This window comes from Saccopteryx bilineata, chromosome 12 (genome assembly GCF_036850765.1).
Source record: "Saccopteryx bilineata isolate mSacBil1 chromosome 12, mSacBil1_pri_phased_curated, whole genome shotgun sequence".
NCBI classification, from domain to species: Eukaryota; Metazoa; Chordata; class Mammalia; order Chiroptera; family Emballonuridae; genus Saccopteryx; species Saccopteryx bilineata.
Window position 1 is genome coordinate 31,665,826 of NC_089501.1, and position 21,159 is coordinate 31,686,984.

At 38.0% G+C, this 21,159-nt stretch overlaps 1 protein-coding gene across 3 annotated transcripts in view; it reads left to right on the forward strand.

The window, feature by feature from the left end:
• Window positions 1–21,159, forward strand: part of PDE7B (phosphodiesterase 7B) — a 336,495-nt gene that overhangs the window by 284,101 nt on the left and 31,235 nt on the right. For all 3 annotated transcript variants that reach the window (XM_066248440.1, XM_066248442.1, XM_066248441.1), the window contains 5 exons: window positions 11,261–11,412; window positions 13,711–13,774; window positions 15,889–15,984; window positions 18,542–18,642; window positions 20,048–20,179. In XM_066248440.1, coding sequence (XP_066104537.1) covers window positions 11,261–11,412; window positions 13,711–13,774; window positions 15,889–15,984; window positions 18,542–18,642; window positions 20,048–20,179 — 545 coding nt within the window. The remainder of the gene's footprint in view (window positions 1–11,260; window positions 11,413–13,710; window positions 13,775–15,888; window positions 15,985–18,541; window positions 18,643–20,047; window positions 20,180–21,159) is intronic.

A 21,159-nucleotide genomic window follows, 5' to 3' on the forward strand; every position in this document is an offset into this window, starting at 1 on the left:
TGTGTGTATATATATATATATATATATATATATGCCTACTTATACTACATTTTAAAACATCATATACTTTTTTAATTAAAAATATTTTTCAATTACAATTTACATTCAATATTATCTGCATCATTGGGGTGACATTGGTAAATAATGTGATACAGTTTTCAGGTGTACAGTTCTACAACACATTATCTGTATTGTATTGTATTGTGTGTTCACCCCCTCAGTCAAGTCTCCGTCCATCACCATCTATCCACTTATACTCTCATCCACTTCCCTCTACCTCCATTTTCCTTCCCCAAACCCCACACTGTTGTCTGTGTCTATAAGTTTTTTTCTTCGCTTAATTTCTTCACTTTCTTCACCCATTTTTATACTAAAAATATTTCTTACCCATCACAACTGAAGTAGAACCAAAGTAAAGACAATCGAGAGCCCATTCTATCACCTTCCTCTAGACAGCTGAGGACACAAACACTGTCTGGATAGTTTTATACATTCAAGTGCCACAGTACCCACACAGAATAGATACTCAATGAGTATTTGCACATGGAACCTTCCCAGTGCTTACCACATGGCTTATCTCTAAGCACCGCCAGAGACTCAGAAAGAACAAGTAACCAAGTCATGTCAAAGAGCTTCAGTTTCATTCATTGACAGTTACCAAATAACATTTTATATTTATTAGGTAACCCTACCTGATTAGACTGTTCTTTAACATTATAAAGATAATTAGAAAGTATCTTTAAGAAAGGAGAAAAGAATAAATATCTATCTGTGTTAGGTGAGATTATGCTCTCAGACCACATTTCAATCAGCAGTCACCCTTCAGGTAAAATCTTATGTGACTTGAAGTTTTGGCTTCATAATGGTTTAACACGAGGCCTATGTGCGTCCTGTCGCAGTTTTATTTTGAGCAGCCTGTGTGCCCAAGTTCATCCCTTTCTTTCTCTTCCCCAGAAACTGCTGCTCTGCTCTATGTACAAAGCAAAAATGTCTTTTCCAATGCTCAAGGTACCAATTAATGTCGGCAAATGTCTTTGTATAATAACACAATAATCAAATCACATTAAGTCAGTGTCAGTTATACATGTGTTTTTATTTTTAAAGCCCACAAGCAATTTATCCTTTACCTCCTAATATTACATTTATACATTTAGTGAGAGGAGCAGGAAAGTTACATGCACAGAATCACTTTCAAATTTTACTATGAAGTTACTTCTCTGGGTTTGGGTTTTTTTCTTGTTAAATCTTTATTTATCTTAAAACACTTGTATTTATGGATTATATTAAAAATTCTTTTTATTGTTTTAGTTTTATCATGCTTTTTTAAAGGAAGGAACTCTGAGATTCTTTGAGTATTGATATATCACTGTATCCCAGGAAAACAGTGTTCTGTGTTGAATTCTCACATATCCCCTACTCTTTGCACTTTCCTATAAAGAGCAGAATATAATGAACAGAGCATCATCTTCAAGATCAGATAGACCTAGGTTCTATTCCCTATTCTGCTACTTATCAGTTGGATGATTTTGGATAAATTACTAAACCATTCAAATGCATTGTATCATCTGTTAAATGTATCTATTAATACCAATTTCCTAATACCCACTTTTATGAAAATTAAATGAAATGACAAATGTAAACATAAATAGTAAGTTCTCAAAATTGTTTAATTCTATCCCTTTAGTTCCAAGCCCTCTTCTTGCTATGGATGAAATAAATACAGTTATTTTTGTTCTAGTTTAAGTAAATCAGTTATATCTTTGGAAGTAGTTCAGGTACTCATTCAGATGGACATTGCAGTAGTCATTAAAACAATTATTTCCTCTCTATGATCTAGCTCAATGTGAAAATATATAGTTTTCCATGACCTACTAATGGTATGAGTCTTTTTTTTTTAAAGATTTTATTTATTTATTATAGAGAGGGAAGACACAGAGAGAGAGAGAGAGAGAGAGAGAGAGAGAAAGAAGCAGGAAGCATCAACTCCCGTATGTGCCTTGACCCAGGAAGCCAGGGTTTTGAACCAGCAACCTCAGCATTTCCAGGTTGACGCTTTATCCACTGTGCCACCACAGGTCAGGCCTGGTATGAGTCTTAATGAGAACTTGTTCCTCAAAAGTATCCTATATACCAAGAATTATAGATGTGATTATGCCTAAAGTGCTACTATAACCTATAGAGGACCATAGACCATAAGAGACAAACTTCAATGTACAATTAAACATCTTAAGTTCTCTGATGAATTTGAGTGGATATTTACATAGTATTTTACCCCAACCACATATAATGCCCACTTTTTTCAATCTATCAAATCAGAGGACTCACTCAGGTGAAATATAACTCAAGTGGCCTTTATAATCTACAAAGAGAAAGAAAGGAATTCACTTACAATGCACTTCCTTTCCAAAGACTAAAACATAAAGGATGCTTTCTGAAAGTTTTTGCAGATATATGTTCCAATCCATATTCCTACCAATGGATAAATATCTACCAATCTACAGCTTTGCTAAAGATGCATTTATAATCATTTCAGAAAATCCATCAAATTCAGAAAAGAAATAGAAGTTCAAATATTTCTCCTTAGGGGATCATGCTTTTATCTATTGTGTTAGATGAATGACTCTTTCTTGTCCTGGACAATTCATTCAGCTCAGCAATTCTATGGTTGGTAGGAAAAGTAAAAGCTTATATCTCATTCATTAAGGACCTCATGCCTTCATTCCTGTATTTAATAAACACCTTTTAAAACAGGCACCATTCTTTATAAAAATGGTCCCACGCCAACATTGTATACAACAGTGTGCTGCATAGTGGGAAAGCTGAGAACACCAGTTACTACAATGCCAACCACAAGGTGTTAGGAGAACTCACAAAAAGATCTGACTGGTAGGTGAGGGGGAAATACTTGAGATGTGCTACTGAAGGGTGGATGGTATTTCAACAAGTAAAGGCAGTATCCAATTGAAAAGGAATGTGGGAATCAGTATAGAGGCAAAAACAAAACAAAACATGGAAGACAGAGGGAGAAAAAAACAAGAACGGAGACCTATTTATCTGAGAAGGAACTGGTGGGAGATAAAAATGGAAAAATAAATTGGCATTACATTGTGGAGGGCCATGAATACCAGAATTAATAATATAAATGTAACTAAGTAGACATTGGGGAGCCATTGAAGAATTTGGAGCAGAGGCCTGACATGGTAGTTGTGTTTGAGGAAGCAGTCTGTCAGTGGTAGGTGAGCTAGATTAGAGGAGACACCTGGAGGAAATCAAAGGGTTAGTCCACTCCTGGGGTAGGGGAGTATAGAACCCACAGCCTGAAAGGGGATCGCATATACTACAACTAAGGAGTTAATGCAGCAGTTTTTAACCTCTGTAGACTTAAAATCAACTGAAAGTTTGGTCATCTCAATTTGCTTACCACAAACCATTGCCTTCAAAACTCAGGATTTGCTAAACATTTCAAACTCTGAGGAGCGGAGGGTTCAATAAAACCACATTGTGCCTGGCATATATTTCTTCTATTGGACTGAGGAAATTTGATCTGCTTCTCTCTAATTCATTTAAATTTCATTCAAACTGGGATTTTTGAAAAACCTCTCTATTGCCCAGAAAAGTTTTAAGAGCTTATTTTTAAAGCCCTTCCCCTCCTTACGAAAAGGAAATAGTTTTTTAACCACCCCTGAACCCCAGAATTTAGAGATTCATAATCCATGGGTTAGAATGGGTTTTATGTAAGGCAAAACAATAGGCTAAAAACAGCACATTTTGCCAAAAAGCCGTGCATTTGGCGGTTGAGGAAGTCGAGGATTTTACCTCTCTTGAACACTTTTTAAGCCTATTTCCTAGCACCGAGGTAGCAGGTGTGGATACCGTGAACTGGGGGCGGAGTTCATTCTATTCTCTGACTCATCTCAGCCATCTTGGTTTTCTATTCACTGTCAGGAACATAAAAGAGAAATGAGAACTAAAAAAGTAAACATGTTAAAAAGTAGAACTAGAGAGACAATTTATTCTGCCTTAAAGAAGACTTTCCTTTTCCTCCTCCTCCTCCCACTCTGTGGCAGTGTGAAAGCAAAACTCTTCTTCTAGTGACAGCCATCAAGTCGTGATTGTTGCACATAGAAGGGCTGATGGCATAGGGATTTAATACATGTCTATTCAAGACCTGAATTTAGAGAACTTAGCTCCTTTTAACTCATCAGACATATGATTTGCAAATATTTTCTCCCATTCATTCCGTTGTTATTTCTGCCTTTTCATTTTGTTGATAGTTTCTTCTGCTGCAGAGAAGCTTTTAAGTTTGATGTAGTCTCACTTGTTTATATTTGTCTCTGTTGTCTTTGCTTTTGGTGTCAGATTCGGAAAATCATTGCTAAGACCTATGTCATGGAGTTTACCACCAATGTTTTCTCTAACAGTTTTATGGTTTCAGGTCTTACTTTCAAGTTTTTAATTCATTTTGAGTTAAATTTTGTGTACGGTGGAAGATAGTGGTCCCACTTTATTCTTTTTCATGCGTCTGTCCAGTTTTCTCCACACCATTTATTGATGAGTCTGCTTTTTCTTTCTCCATTGCATATGCTTGGCTCCTTTGTCATAAATTAACTGAACATATCTGTAAGGGTTTATTTCTGGGTTTTTTATTCTATGTGTCTGTTTTCTATGCCTATACTATATTACTTCAATTATAATAGCTTTGAAATAAAGTTTGAAATTTAGGTATCATGATGTCTCCACTTTTATTCTTATTTCTCAAGGTCACTTTGGCTATTTGAGACCTTTTGTGGTTCCATCCCAATTTTAGAATTGTTTGTTCTATTTCTATAAAAAATGCCATCTGAATTTTGATAGTGATTGCATTGAATCTGTAGATTGTTTTAGGCAGTATGGACATTTTAACATTTTTTTTTCCAATCCATGAACACAGACTATTTTTCCATTTATTTGTGTATTACTTAATTTTTTTCATTACTGTCTTATAGTTTTCAGTATACAGGTTTTTTACCTCCTTAGTTAAATTTATGCCTATGAATTTTATTCTTTTTGATGCAATTGTAAATAAGATTGTTCTTTTAATTTCTCTTTCTGATAGCTCATTATTAGCATATAAAAATGCAATAGGTTTTTATGTAATGATTTTGCATCCTGCAATTTTACTTGTTTATTAGTTCCAACAGTTTTTTGATAGAGTCAATAGGGTTTTCCATATGTAATATCATGTATCAATGTCATAATATTATTTCTATATTTTAAAATGCTTTTGGAAGCTGAGTTTTTTAATAAAGACTTTAATGTCTAGAAAGGTGAAACTGTGAAAGGTGAAATTTGAGTACCAGAGTAACTATACCTAAAATCAAAGTAATTCATTTTTCTCACCTTTTTTAAAACTACATCTTTAACACTAGAATTTCATCCTGATTTCTCAGGGCTTCATCATTCTTTAACTTAGAACTGGCACATACACGTAAGAAAGTTTTTCAATTCTGTCACGTATTTAACACATAACTTACAGAATATTGTGGAAATTCAAAGAAAACTAGCAAAAATCTGGCCTCCAAGTCCTTACAGACTAATAAGAAATTCAGATGTGTAAATACAAGTGAATTTGTACTCATACAGGCCCGGCTGAGTATTACAACGGAGGTCACTCCCAGACAGTGATGGTGGTGGAAGGAGCTGGGCCCTGGAACTCCGTTTGGAAATTTAGAAAATGATTTCAAAAACTAACATATAGCCTGACCAGGCGGTGGCACAGTGGATAGAGCATCGGACTGGGATGCAGAGGACTCAGGTTCGAGACCCCAAGATCGCCAGCTTGAGCGCAGGCTCATCTGGTTTGGGCAAAAAGCCCACCAGCTTGAACCCAAGGTCGCTGGCTCCAGCAAAGGGTTACTTGGTCTGCTGAAGGCCCGTGGTCAAGGCGCGTATGAGAGAGCAATCAATGAACAACTAAGGTGTTGCAATGCGCAATGAAAAACTAATGATTGATGCTTCTCATCTCTCCCCGTTCCTGTCTGTCTGTCCCTGTCTATCCCTCTCTCTAAAAAAAACAAAAAAAAACACAAAAACTAACATATAAGTTTCAGCATCTTGTACTTTATTAATTGGCTTATTATTTTAAAATGGCATTTGATTATGATATTTCTGTAAACTAATTGAGAGAAATTTTATAGGAAGTTTTCATTATGTATAAGACTATGCACTAGATATAAGGAGTTACAAAGTTGGATAAAATGGTTTCTGATCTTGGGGAGTAATAAGCTATTGATACCAATAACTCTAGAGTACAAGACATACTAAAATTTTAATGAGAAGAATAAACAATATGAATTATATGAATAATCACTAACTCAGCAAGTAACTTTATCATAATTATTATATAATCATTATTCATATGACAAGGATTACATAATATATACATATTATAATAATTATTAGTGCAATAATTATCAGACTAGGGCATTTATTAATAACACATTTTTTAAATTTATTTAATTAATGCTTTAAAATATTGATAATAGATTTATGGAGTTGCTTCTCCATGTTTGCTTGAGACGAGTTCTGCTCACTCAAATATAAAGGTTTGCTTTGTTCTTGATATCACCTGAGCTGCTCCTGCGCTAGTTACTAGCTATTCAAGTTCTGGGAACAATGGATACGGACCTTGCTGAAGGAACAGGGATATAGTTGACAGGAAGAGCCTCATCATAGAGGTGTGCTTATAGACTTTTTTATCTTAGGCTTTTATTCTAGGTTTAAAGCTTCTCTTAGTGTCAGAATTTATTAGCCCTTACAAAGAGAATATGTCATAGAGAACGTACTCAAAATGAAAATAATTTTTATTAGAATTTTTAGAATTTAAGCCAACCGCAACTTGTGAATTTTTTAATTACCATACTGGCCATGCCAATATACACTTTATAACCCTAAAATTAGTATCTAAATAGTACAGAATGTGTTAATATGCACATATTTGTGAAATTCATAAAAGAACAAGTAAGCAGAAAATGAATTTTACAGTTAGAGTCTATGTGCACATAGACTAGGCAAATAAACATTCTGGAGCACCATTTTATAACTATTCCAAATGAGAATTTGGGGACCCATAGCCTATAAAACAATAAAATCCAAATAAAAAGCATCATTAGGATAACTTTAAATGCCTTTAAATAATGATATTTTTAATTATATAAAGACATTAAATAAAACAAATATTTTATTATTAGACATATTATAGACTAAATTTTTACAAGCTAAATTTAGTTGAGCTATCTATAAAATTTAGCTTAGCTAGCCTAACCAGGTGGTGGCGCAGTGGATAACACATCGGACTGAAATGCAGAGGACACAGGTTCCAAACCCTGAGGTTGCCAGCTTGAGCCCAAGGTCGCTGGCTTGAGCAAGGAGCCACTTGCTCTGCTGGAGCACCCACGCTCCATCAAAACACGTATGAGAAAGCAATCAATGAACAACTAAGAAGTCACAATGAAGAATTGATGCTTCTCATCTCCCTTCCTATCTGTCTCTCTCTGTCTCTGTCACACATGCAAAAAAAAATAGCTTAGGTAAATCATTTATATTTCCAGTCAGAAATACATATTATGATATATTTAATTATAAAAGTAAATATACTAGCTATTCACTGAAAGTCCTTTAGAAACAAACGTGTCAGGTCTTATTCAGTAATTATATAACACACTTTAGCACTTCAAAAGCAGTATTTATGACTACTATTCACAAATTGTTTCTTATGGGTATTTTTCTCCCTACTGTTTTTCAGCTTCTTATATGCTAGTTTTTCATTATTTCACATAGCACAAAGTACTCCCTAAATGACAGTTACTAAATAGGTTATTAATACTGTTTTAAATGGATTTATTTTTGCAATAGTGAATGCTCATCCCCTTTAGAGCCACCTAAAGAATTTTTTTCATTTAGCTTTGTGTGCTCACAAATAAGAAAATTAAGCCCTATTGTTTCCAAAAATGGCTATTTAGCATCACTTCTGAATTATTTTCTTGTCAATTAAAGAATACTCAGAGAGAAATGCTAACTAGCATTGTCATGGTTTGCCTTGGTAGTTGAGAAAATGTTGGTATATATAGTATATACTATACTTTTTAATCTATAGGCTACCATTAAAAAGGTAACTATGAGATGGCTTTATTGTCTAGATTTATTTCATTATTGAATTATTTTTACATTATCTGAGCTTATGCTCCAAAGATGTGACAGGACTGAAACTAAGGTAAGGGGGGAGGCGTTTACCTCAAGTTCCAATTTAAGGGGGTACCAGATAAGTCAGTAATCAATGTATATCATGTTTTAACACAATATTTTAAAAATAAAAATTAAGACCAAGAAATATCAGAAATTTAAATAAAGATCAGGAGATCTGTGTTTTGTCATATTTGTGGATTGTTATCTGTTTGGTTACAAGGTGAAAAAAAGGTAAGTAGAAAAAGGGAAAACCTTGCTGTTGACCTCTTCGGTTTCAAGACAAAACAAATCTAAACTTAATATCTCCAACTCATAGCATCATTAGGTTAATAATATTTTAGTCAAAATGATAATTTTAGTGAATAGAAACTATTTCTGATCATATATGTATACTATATAACTCATGTATGGGTAGGTAATAAGTAACTCGTATTTAAGTCCTTATTCACATTTCACGAATTGTCCTAACAGTGTCCTTTATGGAAATATTTTCTGATCCAGGATCCAATTCAGGATCATGCTATGCACTTAATGCACTCTATCTGGGGTCTAATATTATGAAACAATACCCTAGGCTTTATCTTTCATGCCATTGACATTTTTTAAGAGAACAGGCCAATTGTTTTATAAAGTATTTATCAACTTGGGGTTTCCTGATTTTTTTTATTATTATTATTGGAGTCAATGTGCATTTGGTGTAGGAACACAGGAAGTATATGATGATGTCAGTTTCTCTCATCCCTGGTGATGTTAACTTTAGCGAAGATGGTGCCCCCTCTACATTTGTTCAATAAAATATTACTCATCTTTTCCTTTTGATGACTATGTCATCTGTGGGGAGATACTCTGATACTTACCTTGTTGCTTTATAAACTTTCACTTAATAATTTTAGTATCCATTGATGATTCTGGTTTGAATCAGTTACACTATTACTATGAAGGCTGAAAAATAGTAATTTTCTAACTCTATCAATTTCACCTACATTACCGGTTGGCACTCTCTGCAAGAAAGAACTTTCCTTCTTCCTTATTTATTTACTACCACTATGCTCTTGTGGGTTCTTCTTTCAGTCAATGCTTTACGATCCATTCTGCCATTATCCGTTTTGATGCTACAATTTTTCAATATTTTCTCAGAGGAACCCCAGCCATCTGCTTGGCCAGCTCCTTCATCTACTTCAAGTTTTGAAGTCATACCTCCTAATGAGGCCAGCCATCACTACCCCACACAGAACTTCTGACCCCTTGTTCCCTGCATTGCTTTCTTTACCCATGGCACTTACCACCTTCCAACACATTTTTATAAATTACTTCTTCTGTTTGTTTATTGTTTATTGTCTGTCTCTCTAAGCTAGAATGGAAGCTTCTGGAAGACAGGGATCTTTGGTTTGCTCGTTGGGGGATCAAGAATTGAAGGATCTCATCAAGTGTATCTAGAACAGTGCCTGTCCCTGAGAAGCACTCAAACTATTTTCTAGATAAATGAACTAATTACTTTATCCTGTACTTTGACTTGATAAATGGATACAAATGAGCACGTACTAGTAGAATTGAGGCCACGTATACCATTTTTAATACTGATGTGTGACCAAACACACAACGTTTTGTGTACTCCTCAGTTTCATACATACTTGTTTTGCCTCTTTTCACACATGAATCTACATTCATTTAAAATTTTAAAAAAAATTTTAAGCAGGCAGCAATTCCAGAGAACGGTAATTGGTTAGTCTTGAATTACACCTCTTCATGCATAATACAACCTAAGTAACAAACTGATGGTGGTCGCTCACTCACATCGCATTGGGAAGTGTCCCATCAGAAAGGAGGCCCCTGACCACTATTCCTCTGCTTCTGGCATCCACTCTGATTTTGAGTCCCATAGAGGAAAAGGAGAGACAGGAGGAGACAGGAGTGAAACCCAAATTTCATTCTACACGAGCAGCACATTTTCCTGCTAGACTGCTCAATGAACTCTAGGTCCAGAACTGGCAGCAGATGTCACTTGTGTGGCCCTAGAGCGATTCACAGAATTTCAGCTAAGAGAAGACATGGCTTGACAGATATTCAAATAATGTGCTTCGGGTATATCTGGACAATCCTCACGAAGTCAATAGTCAAGTTTTGAAAGGTACATGTGACATGGGTATTAAAATATTTCTGTTGACAGGATCAGACTTTTGTGGCCAGCAAAAGAGAATATACTCCATTGGGGAGTAAACATCCTCTCTGCTTCCTGTCCGGGAAATGTAGGTCGCTTTTAGGCTGATATTATTGATTCTTTGTTACTGATGCTCTTGGAACATTAGGGAGCATATTCTCCTGTCCAAGCTAGTGTATTTTCAACTCTTCTAACTCAGGTGAAGGATCTGATCAGACTACAGTTAGTGTAGGAGAAGAACCTGATCTAAATTTTAGAATATCGGTTTCAATGCAGCAAAAAAAGCTTAACTGTTCCTTTAAATCCCGGTGGAAGTGTGTGGATTTCACTTACTAGGTATATCAGCATCATTAATAAAAAAAAAATGGAGTTTTTAATTTGTATACTTTGTATTCAAAAATTAGATTTAAAATATCTCAATATTGCCTGACCAGGCAGTGGCGCAGTGGATAGCGTGTTGGACTGGGATACAGAGGACCCAGGTTCGAGACCCCAAGGTCACCAGCTTGAGCATGGGCTCATCTGGTTTGAGCAATAAAGCTCACCAGCTTGGACCCAAGGTCGCTGGCTCGAGTAAGGGGTCTGCTGAAGGCCCGCGGTCAAGGCACATAGGAGAAAGCAATCAATGAACAACTAAGGTGTTGCAACGCGCAATGAAAAACTAATGATTGATGCTTCTCATCTTTCTGTTCCTGACTGTCTATCCCGGTCTATCCCTCTCCCCGACTCTGTCTCTGTAAAAAAAAAAAAAAAAAAAAAAAAGTATTGAGAGTATCTTTAAAATTTCGCTCCTTTACAATACACTGTGTTTTTTTACCTAGGACAGAAAATAGGGCTCTTTTTAATTATATAATTCCTGCATTTGATTCCTTTCCACAGATACAACACACTCAGGGGAAATTGGCAGCAAGAAAAAGGTGAAGAGACTGTTAAGCTTTCAAAGATACTTCCATGCATCAAGGCTGCTTCGTGGAATTATCCCACAAGCCCCCCTCCACCTGCTGGATGAAGACTACCTTGGACAAGCCAGGGTGAGCTAGCCGCCCCCAAACACCTCGCCACAGGCCAGTGGCCGGGAGCAAGTGCTTCCACTGGGGCGGGTCTCGGTCCTGCTTCTGACACTGAGCTGCTCTGTGACTCGGGTTAGTCAGTCAACGTGCCTGGGCTATTTCCTCAAATACTAAATGAAGCTAATAGAAAAATACACCTCTTAAGGGTGATGCAGAGATTAAAGCATGAGGTAGAGCATGTTTGTATGCTTAATATATGCATATCTACCTATTTTCATTTTTATAAATGTGCAAAACATATTTGCAGGAAACTACGTAATATAAAATTTTTGACTAATCGATTGCTAATAAGAGAATAACTGAATTTTTAACCCATTGAATTATCTCATTGTAATAGCTACAATGAAATTAACCCAATAATTACCAGCCTTTAATTCCATGCTAGGCTAGCAATATAGTGCATTATTCTTTTTATAATTTTTAATTCATTCAAATAATCTTTACTAATTTTACAATTATTTTTGGAATCCATTGGTCCAACTGAGGGTATAAATTAATGTGTGACAATCTAAAAAAAAAGCCTGCAGCCTATCTCTAACACAAACTGCCTGAAAAATTTAAGTTTCAGAAATAAACTGCCTCTGTTTAAACACAACTGTATAGTTTGCAAGCCAAGTAATATTATGCGGTTTACATTCTATATAGAAATGAGTAGCAAGTAATAGCAGAAGAACTAATTTCTAATATTAGGTCTATGAAAGGGGAGGCGGGGGAATCACTTCTAACAGCCCAAGGCCTGAGATTAGGTGAACGTTTGTTTGTTCATTTGTTTGGTTGGAGGAGAGTGAGACTAAGCTCTCTGCACCAGAGCACGTGACTGAACACTGTGAGGGCGCCCCCCTCTAAGTAGCCCCCTCTCAGTAAAGGCAACACTGAGGCACAGAAAGAACAGCAGGCCAGAATTCAAGGTGTCAGAGATCAAGTTTTGGCTCTGCCCTTAGGTTTGTATGACTTGGATAAAATGCTCACTCAATCTAAACTTAACAAAGAACCTCTTAACCCCTCATTTATCTCACTCTCTTGTGAAAGTCTCTGTGTGTCATGATGAGACCGTTGGATTTTTCGTAAGATGCAGAGAAGCCGTTCAGGGGCAGGCAGAGGACAGTGAGCTGGCTCTTACCAGGAGCAGGGACCGGGGGAGGACAGGAAGGCCCCGTCCCAGGAGCCACAGTGAGGAGGACTGAAACAGCACCTGGGACTTTGTGTGTGAGGGTGAACGCCATCTAATTCTAAGCATGGGTATTTTAAAAAAGAAAAAGAAAAAACAGGATAATAAGCCTATTTAAAGGAGGTTTTTAGATTAGCTAATATTTTCAATTGCTCACTCTTCAGTTTCCTGTTACAACAGTTAATTTCGCATTTAGTCTCACATTGAGCAGAGTAATGTACTCAAGCAATCATTTTGACTTTACTTGATTAAAATTTTGTTATAAACCTGTCTTAAGTGAATAGTAGTTTATGGTGTAGAGCAGGGGTCCCCAAACTTTTTACACAGGGGGCCAGTTCACTGTTCCTCAGACCACTGGAGGGCCAGGCTATAAAAAAAACTATGAACAAATCCCTATGCACACCGCACATATCTTATTTTAAAGTAAAAAAACAAAACGGGAACAAATACAATATTTAAAATAAAGAACAAGTAAATTTAAATCAACAAACTTTCCAGTATTTCAATAGGAACTATGCTCCTCTCACTGACCACCAATGAAAGAGGTGCCCCTTCTGGAAGTGCGGCGAAGGCTGGATAAATGGCCTCAGGGGGCTGCATGCAGCCCGCGGGACGTAGTTTGGGGACCCCTGGTGTAGAGACTTCACTGAACCATAGTTTTGACAGATATCTAACATGCATGTGCTTACTGTTTACAAGAACTGTTCTAAGCTCTTATATTACATAAATTTATATTTATATACATTACCTTTTATAATCCTCACAACAACCCCCTGAAGTAATAATATCAGCCACATTTTTCAAATTAGGGAACTGAGGAACAGAGATGTTAAGGAACTTGCCCAAAGTACCACAGCCAGTAAGAGATGTGACTGACATCAGACTAGGCAGTCTGCTCCTCAAGCCTGTCCCTTTAACACTGTTGTCATTATCCAGAGAGTAAGATTTATTTTACTACAAACTAGTTGTACTTAGGTAGTAGAATGCTACTGCATATTCAACTTATTAATTGTTTAATTCACTCTGTCTCAAAGTGACTATTTGAGTCTCCAACATGATTCCTGTGAGTGATTTTTTGTTTGCTTTTTCAGTATATGCTCTCCAAAGTGGGAATGTGGGATTTTGACATTTTCTTGTTTGATCGCTTGACAAATGGTAAGTCACCCGGAAGAATTCGCACTAAAATATACACCATAAAATGAGATTAATTTTATGAAAACAAATACTTATTTTTAAACATTTGTTATTCCTTTTTTCCTTCTTTCCGCACTTTCATAAGTCTACTCAAGAAGAACCAGGGCAAGGGAAAATTAGTTCAGATGAAGAATAAGGACTGAATTGGGCATTAGAATTTAAGAAGTTTCCTTCCGACCCTGATGAATTCAAAGGAATTTAAACCACAGATTAGATTCTGTCCTTGAAGAATACTTTGGCCACATCCAAAAGGAAGTTCGTTGTTAGTCAATGAAAATTAGAAACACAAACTTCCTCTGATCAGCCCTGACTCTTGCAGGGCAAGTGTTTGTGCATTTTCGTTCAATGAGTCACCTCTGCCCTGTTGCAGGTATTGTTCAGATAAGTTTGGCATCAGAAGAAACCAGTTGCTGAGGATAAAGTGTAAAAGCTTAGGCTGCAGCTGAAAGGAAAGTAGAGATTCTCACTGGTTTCACCTTTTAAGATTTTGTGCCTATAAAAGCTTCCTATAAGGAAATAATAAAATCCTATTATATTTTTATTTGCTCATTCAACAAATGCTGATAAGCTTAGTAATCCAATGAAAGACATCATATTTAATACTAACCTTCGTATGTCCCACCATCTACCAAGTTTGTGTTTTAAGTTATTACAAACTGTTTCCTCAATTGGGCATCTCTGCTAGCTTGAGTTATAAAATATTTCATGGTCAAGTCTCATCTTGGTTGATAGCAAAATTGGCAGACTCTTTATTAACTCTTAATGTTGCTAATAATTCATTGCCTTTGGTATAGGGAGAAGATCTGAACTAATTTTACTTGTACAATAAAAGAAACCCTGAAATCAGATCTTAGTAATCAGATCCTTTATGCTTAAATAATTTTAAATTTAAAGGGGAAAATAAATGATCCTATCAGAGACCTTTTATTACAGAAACTTTAGATCAGTGGTTCTCAACCTGTGGGTTGCGACCCCAGCAGGGGTCGGACGACCAAAACACAGGGGTCGCCTAAAGCCATCAGAAAATACATATTTCCAATGGCTTTAGCCGCTGAGAAGCCACGCTACCATTTGCAGCAGCGCTATTCAGCTTGAACGCACGCCATTATGGACATGCGTTCCAAACTAAATGCCTGCGGTCATGCGCAGACGTGATTGCATCATCCGTCCAGGGCCTAAGGAGCGAGGGGGGGGGGAGGGGGGCGGGGCGGGGGGGGGGGAGCGGGGCGGGGGCGCTCCACAGTCCATACACTGAAAGAGGCCTCACACTGAGGAGTCTGCTGTGCGGATTCTGCAGTGTGAAAGATCTGCCTCCTATAGAAGTCTATTGGAGGTAGCGGATTCCACCTTTGGAATTTTTCTGCTCTAGGAAAAGTTCTAGCATGGAAAAAATTAAGCAACATGCTCTATATTTGAGCGGAATCTGCTGCGGCCTCCCATTGACTTGAATAGGAGAGGAAGAAATGTGTCGGAACTGCATTTCTGCCGTACAGGGGATCTCTCTTCTGCGGAATCCACGGGTCTTCCATTGAAGTAAATGAGATGTGGATTCCACCGCAGAAACCGCTGCTTTATAGTGTGAAAGAGCCCTGAAAGATACCGTGCTGTGCAGAAACTGCAGTGTATCCTATGACGTAGTTCACACTGTTCTATATAGGAAACTTGCCACTAATCTGGAAAAAACAGATCCATTAGTTAAGCAGCTATTTACGGAATGGTAGCCCCAATACACTAGGTAAGGAGGTCCATTAGTAATAAATATTTCTCAATATATAATTAAATATTGTTTTTGTGATTAATCACTATGTTTAAATTATGTTTGATTTGTAGCAATGAGAATACATAATGCATATCAGGTATTTACATTCCGAATCATAACTAGCAAAATTACAGTTATGAAGTAGCCACCAAAATTATTTTTTGGTTTGGGGTCACCGCAACATGAGGAACTGTATTGCGGGGTCATGGCATTAGAAAGGTTGAGAACCACTGCTTTAGATCCTATTGTCAATCTTGATAATTTAACAGTAAAAAAAAAAAAAAAAGAGTTAAAACTGGTGATGGTTTTCCTCCAGGAAACAGCCTGGTAACACTGCTGTGCCACCTGTTCAACACCCATGGACTTATTCACCATTTCAAGTTAGATATGGTGACCTTGCACAGGTTTTTAGGTAAGTTTATTTTTTCCATATTCTTACCTCTTTTCCCATGAATAATGGCATTCCATAATATTCTTTAATATAAACTGGCAGGAACCATAGCTTGGTAAGTGAAGACTTCAAATTAATCTTAAATTATCTGACCTTAATTTTATACTACGGTTTACCCATTTAAATCACTGAAAATTGTTTATTTGATTAGTTTTGTTTATAGTAGATAAAGGCTATATAAATAAAACTACCCCTGGGCTGACCAGGCGGTGGTGCCGTGGATAGAGTGTCAGACTGGGACGCATAGGACCCAGTTTCAAAACTCTGAGGTCGCTGGCTTGTGTGCAGGGCTTGTCTGGTGTGAGCAAGGCTCACCAGCTTGAGCCCAAGATCACTGGCTTGAGCAAGGGGTCACTTGTTCTGCTGTGGCCCCTCCCTCAGTCAAGGCACATCTGAAAAAGTAGTCAATGAACAGCTAAGGTGCTGCAACAAAGGATTGATGCTTCTCATCTCTCTCCTTTCTGGTCTGTCTGTCCCTATCTGTCCCTCTCTCTGTCTCTCTCTGTCTCTGTCAAAAAACAAAAACCTATCCCTGGCTGGATGGCTCAGTTGGTTAGAGCACTGTCCCAAAGCGCAGAGGTCTCCAGTTCAGTACCAGTCAGGACACATATAGGAACAGATCGATCTTCCTGTCTCTCTCTCCTTTCCTCTCTCAAATCAATAAGTAAAAATTAAAAATAAAATAAAGAAAACTAACAAAAGCATATACTTGTCAAAGATGTTACTAATCTGTTTACATATCAACAAAACTCCCATAAGGTATGCCTCAAATAATCACCATCTGGAGATGAGTTGTTGAATATCTTCAATAGATTTTTTTTTTTAATAAGAACTACCATTTGCATAGTGCCTATTATATGCAGGGTGCTGCTGGTATGTTATTTCTAATCATTTCAACAACCCTGAGAGTTGGGCATTATCACTACCCTTTGGCCCACAGTTAAGGACAGGTACAAAGAGGCTTTGTAACTTGCTCAAGGTCAACAACTTATAATTGGCAGATCCTCAGTTGAAACCCAGGTCTCTGACTTGACAGACCACCATCTTTCCATTTAATGTCACTGTCACTCTATCAAAAAGAAGTCCCAGTTCTTAATTGACTTCATATATATTCTTGTTTATCTGCCAGTGAATTATCCAGGGCACATTTTTAATAACCACAAAACTTTCTGCTGCCACTTAGCATGTTTCCAGCTTCTTTGATTTACCCTGTGGCTGTGCTTTGAATCTGAAAGCTGACTTGATGCCATCAAGCATAATGTAACAGTGACAGTGATAACAACAACAGTAGCAACAGCCAGGCTTACATGGTGCTTACCTAAGCTGGGAACTCTTCTGAGGACTTGCACTGGAGCTATTGTTATCCCGATTTTACAGAGAAGAAAACGGAGGAGCCCTGTGGTTAAATAACTCACCTACTACAAATAATAAATAGTAAACCCAGAATTCAAGTATAATTGTAAAATAAACTTGCTGAATAAAAGATATATGTGGCACAACAGAAAAATTTGAAAGCAGCCACAATATGGCTCAGTTTCAGAAACACAAATAGCCTCAAGTTAATTGAATTTAGATCACTTGAGCAAAGTAATAGCCACGAATAAAACCAAATCATTTTGATTTGTCTAAAGAGGGAGAGTACGGATACTTTGGACATGTGTAGGCACCCAGAGTACATGTGAAAATTCCAAGATTTATGGCAAAAATAACACCAGAATCCACAGCAAAATGCATAGCATGGGCTCACAAGATATGGCCACACTTGCAAATCTAGACATTCTATACACTGATTATATGGCAACATCCTAAGCATTGCCTTGGTAATTAGCTGCAACAGGCCAGTGGCTTCTGTAAACAGCAAACCAAAATTTCCTTGCTTATGTCTCTACTTGGTTCCAAGGGCACTCTGGTCCCTAAATTAGAAGGATGTGAAAGATGATAACTTCATCTGAATAAGGTAGCAATAAAGCCAAGGAGACCTCAGCTGGAGCAACACAGTAAATTGAAAATCTGCCTGAAGAAGGCTCAGTTTTGCTTTGGTCAGTCTTTGTGGCTCAAGTGGTATAAACTCATCTTTGAATATCAGGGGTCTGATGCTACCTGCTAGGGCTGTTTAAAAGGAAACTTCTTTTATGGCTTATTATTCATAAAAGGCAGTAAACTTAAATAATTAAACCGCAGTGTGAAATAAAGTTGTCCTTTTCCTACATATTTATTTTTCTTATGAATGAAAGCCTTTATGAGTGCCAGAGAGCCGTGACTTTGGAAGGTGGTGAAGATTCCCAAGGGCCCCACAAATCCTTTTAACCTTTTCCCACCTGCCCTCCCCCTCCTCTCCACTGAAAACAGCTCAGTGGAACTGCCAAGCTTCCAAGCCACGTTCATTTTTAAAGAATCCCCAGGGTGCGCGTTTTGGAGACACTAATATTTTTAAGCAAAAGGGACTCTCAATCAATCGGAGATTGTATGCCCTTCTTGTTTGGTTTTTAGCTGATTGAGTTATCTGTTTACCTCCCAGTCATGGTTCAAGAAGATTATCACAGTCAAAACCCGTATCACAATGCGGTCCACGCAGCCGATGTCACCCAGGCCATGCACTGCTACCTGAAGGAGCCAAAGGTAAGGCCAGACCTGGCTGCCCCTTCAGCCAGCTGGAAATGTCCAGTTAAAGACCTGCTGGGTCCCATATCACCCAACATATCAGAATAACTTTAAGGGTCATTCACAATATGAATACAACTTGTTTATATTAAAGTTCCAGTATCCGCTCTGAAAATTGTGCAATACTCATGAAAGAGGATGTAAATTTCCTGAGATTTCCTTTCATAATTTGTATGAAAGGCTGCATCAGGACAAAAGCAACCCTCCCTATGACAAGCTACATCCTAGATATCTTCAATAGTCCCAGGAACTAGCTATTTGCCTTGAATCTTTGCTACACATGGTTCCAGCACTGAAATTCTCTGAGAAGTCTCCCACCTCATGGATTTTGATTGACAGTAGAAAACAAGACTCCTCATGGCTCAAGCTCCATTTCCTACCAAGGCAACTAGACGTCCTGATTTGGGCCCAAGAAAACTTATTGAACATCAAAGGCCTCTTAGCAAGCGTGTGCTCTAATGTGATAAATCAATCCCAAATTAAAACGTGAGAATAGTGCTGCTTAACTCAAAACCAAGGCATTTCTTAGCCGGGTTAACAGTTGGTATAACATACAGGATGGATTTCCTTAAGGTTTTTGTAAATAATATCCAAGTACCTGACTCCGTTTAGTTCAATCAGTTCTAACATCAACCACCGACTACATAGATGCCAGACAAGCATTCCCAAGACAGAGCTGGGTAGATGCCTCATCCATATAAAACAGCCCAAAGACATTAAAGATTTTGTGTTTTAATTTCTAGGTAGCCTGAAAGTTGTATAATTAAAGTTAGTACTGGATGCCCTTTCCCTGGTTTGTTTTCCTTGCTAAGCAAAATTTTAAAAAAATTAAAAATAAAAATAAATAGATTCTCATACATCCCCCACAATCTCCTGCACGTTGAAGAAATCCACAAATTTTGCAATTCAGCCCACTCTTGATTTCATATGCAAAAATGTGGCAGTGAGACAGTGGATGGTTGAAATACGCAAATGATTTTTTCTATGAGGCCATAATTTTGGTTTTCACTTTTTACCTCATTTAAAGCTCTCTGTAGTAGCAAGGCTGGTATCAGTCAGTGCCTTCTCCTTACCAACAGACAGGCAATGGCACTATGATAACAGAAAGAAACAGAGTAGCAGTCGGGAAGGGAGGGGACAGGATGGTCTTCGACCTGTTCAGTTACTTCACACACAGTCCTTTCTTTTTCCATGTGATTCCACCTGACTGTCAGCTCCCTGATTGCTTTAGAAGGTCAAAGTCTGGAGGATGTCAGGCCAGAACAGTATTGTGGTGCTTCTTTTGATCTGATTTAGCCAAAACAAATGCTGACCTATTTGTGAAAACATACCCACTGACCTTCCAATTGGACTTTTTTAACAGCTCGCCAGCTTTCTCACACCTCTGGACATCATGCTTGGACTGCTGGCTGCAGCAGCACACGATGTTGACCACCCGGGGGTGAACCAGCCATTTTTGATCAAAACTAACCACCACCTCGCCAACCTCTATCAGGTAAGGGAGTTCAGTGCTGAGCCAGACCCACACGGCCAGCTGCCTTAGGCCCTGTCCTGACACCGGGTTCCCGCCCTCGGAGAAGGCTTCATTCATGGTCAGCCTCAACGATGACCATAGCCAAAGAGCATGGGTTTGAAACAGGCCCAGGATATCCCCCAAGAAAGATTAAATTGGTTTCCAAGAACAGCCAAGGAATTCAATTTGCTCCAATGCAGGATTGAAATTGTTTGAAGTCAAGTGGGATCCTTGTGCCTACTCCCTGGGTCTGAGAATATCTGTCTTCTTGGAAATAATCTCATATATAATGGCCAGTTGAAGCCAGTCCTTGTAGGACTTCTATAAATGATACTATTCAGAAGTAGTCCTAATTCAGATTCATGTATCTAGGGCCATTTCTGAACTTTATTGGCCTGAGTCAGAGGTATGTTATCAAAGACAATAGATATTGCTGTTAAAAAAAATAGTTAAGCAGCATGAGTGGGTTGGCCAGGAGAACTTTCACCCATGGTATTATTTCAGATATTAAAACCTATGTCGGCCCTGGCCTGTTGGCTCAGTGGTAGAGCATCGGCCTGGTGTGCAGGAGTCCCAGGTTCGATTCCCAGCCAGGGCACACAAGAGAAGTGCCCATCTGCTTCTCCACCCCTCCCCCTCTCCTTCCTCTCTGTCTCTCTCTTCCCCTCCCGCAGCTGAGGATGGCTCCATGACCTCTGCCTCAGGCACTAGGATGGCTCTGGATGCAACAGAGCGAAGCCCCAGAGGGGCAGAACATCGCCCCCTGGTGGGCATGCCAGGTGGATCCCGGTTGGGTGCATGCGGGAGTCTGTCTGACTGCCTCCCCATGTCCATATTCGGAAAAATGCAAGGGAAAAAAAAAAAAAAAAAAAAAAAAAAACCTATGTCATTAATCACTCCCAGAATTTTCAACAGGATTCTTTGGAAACATTTGGTTGTCCTTCACAAAATCATTACATGAA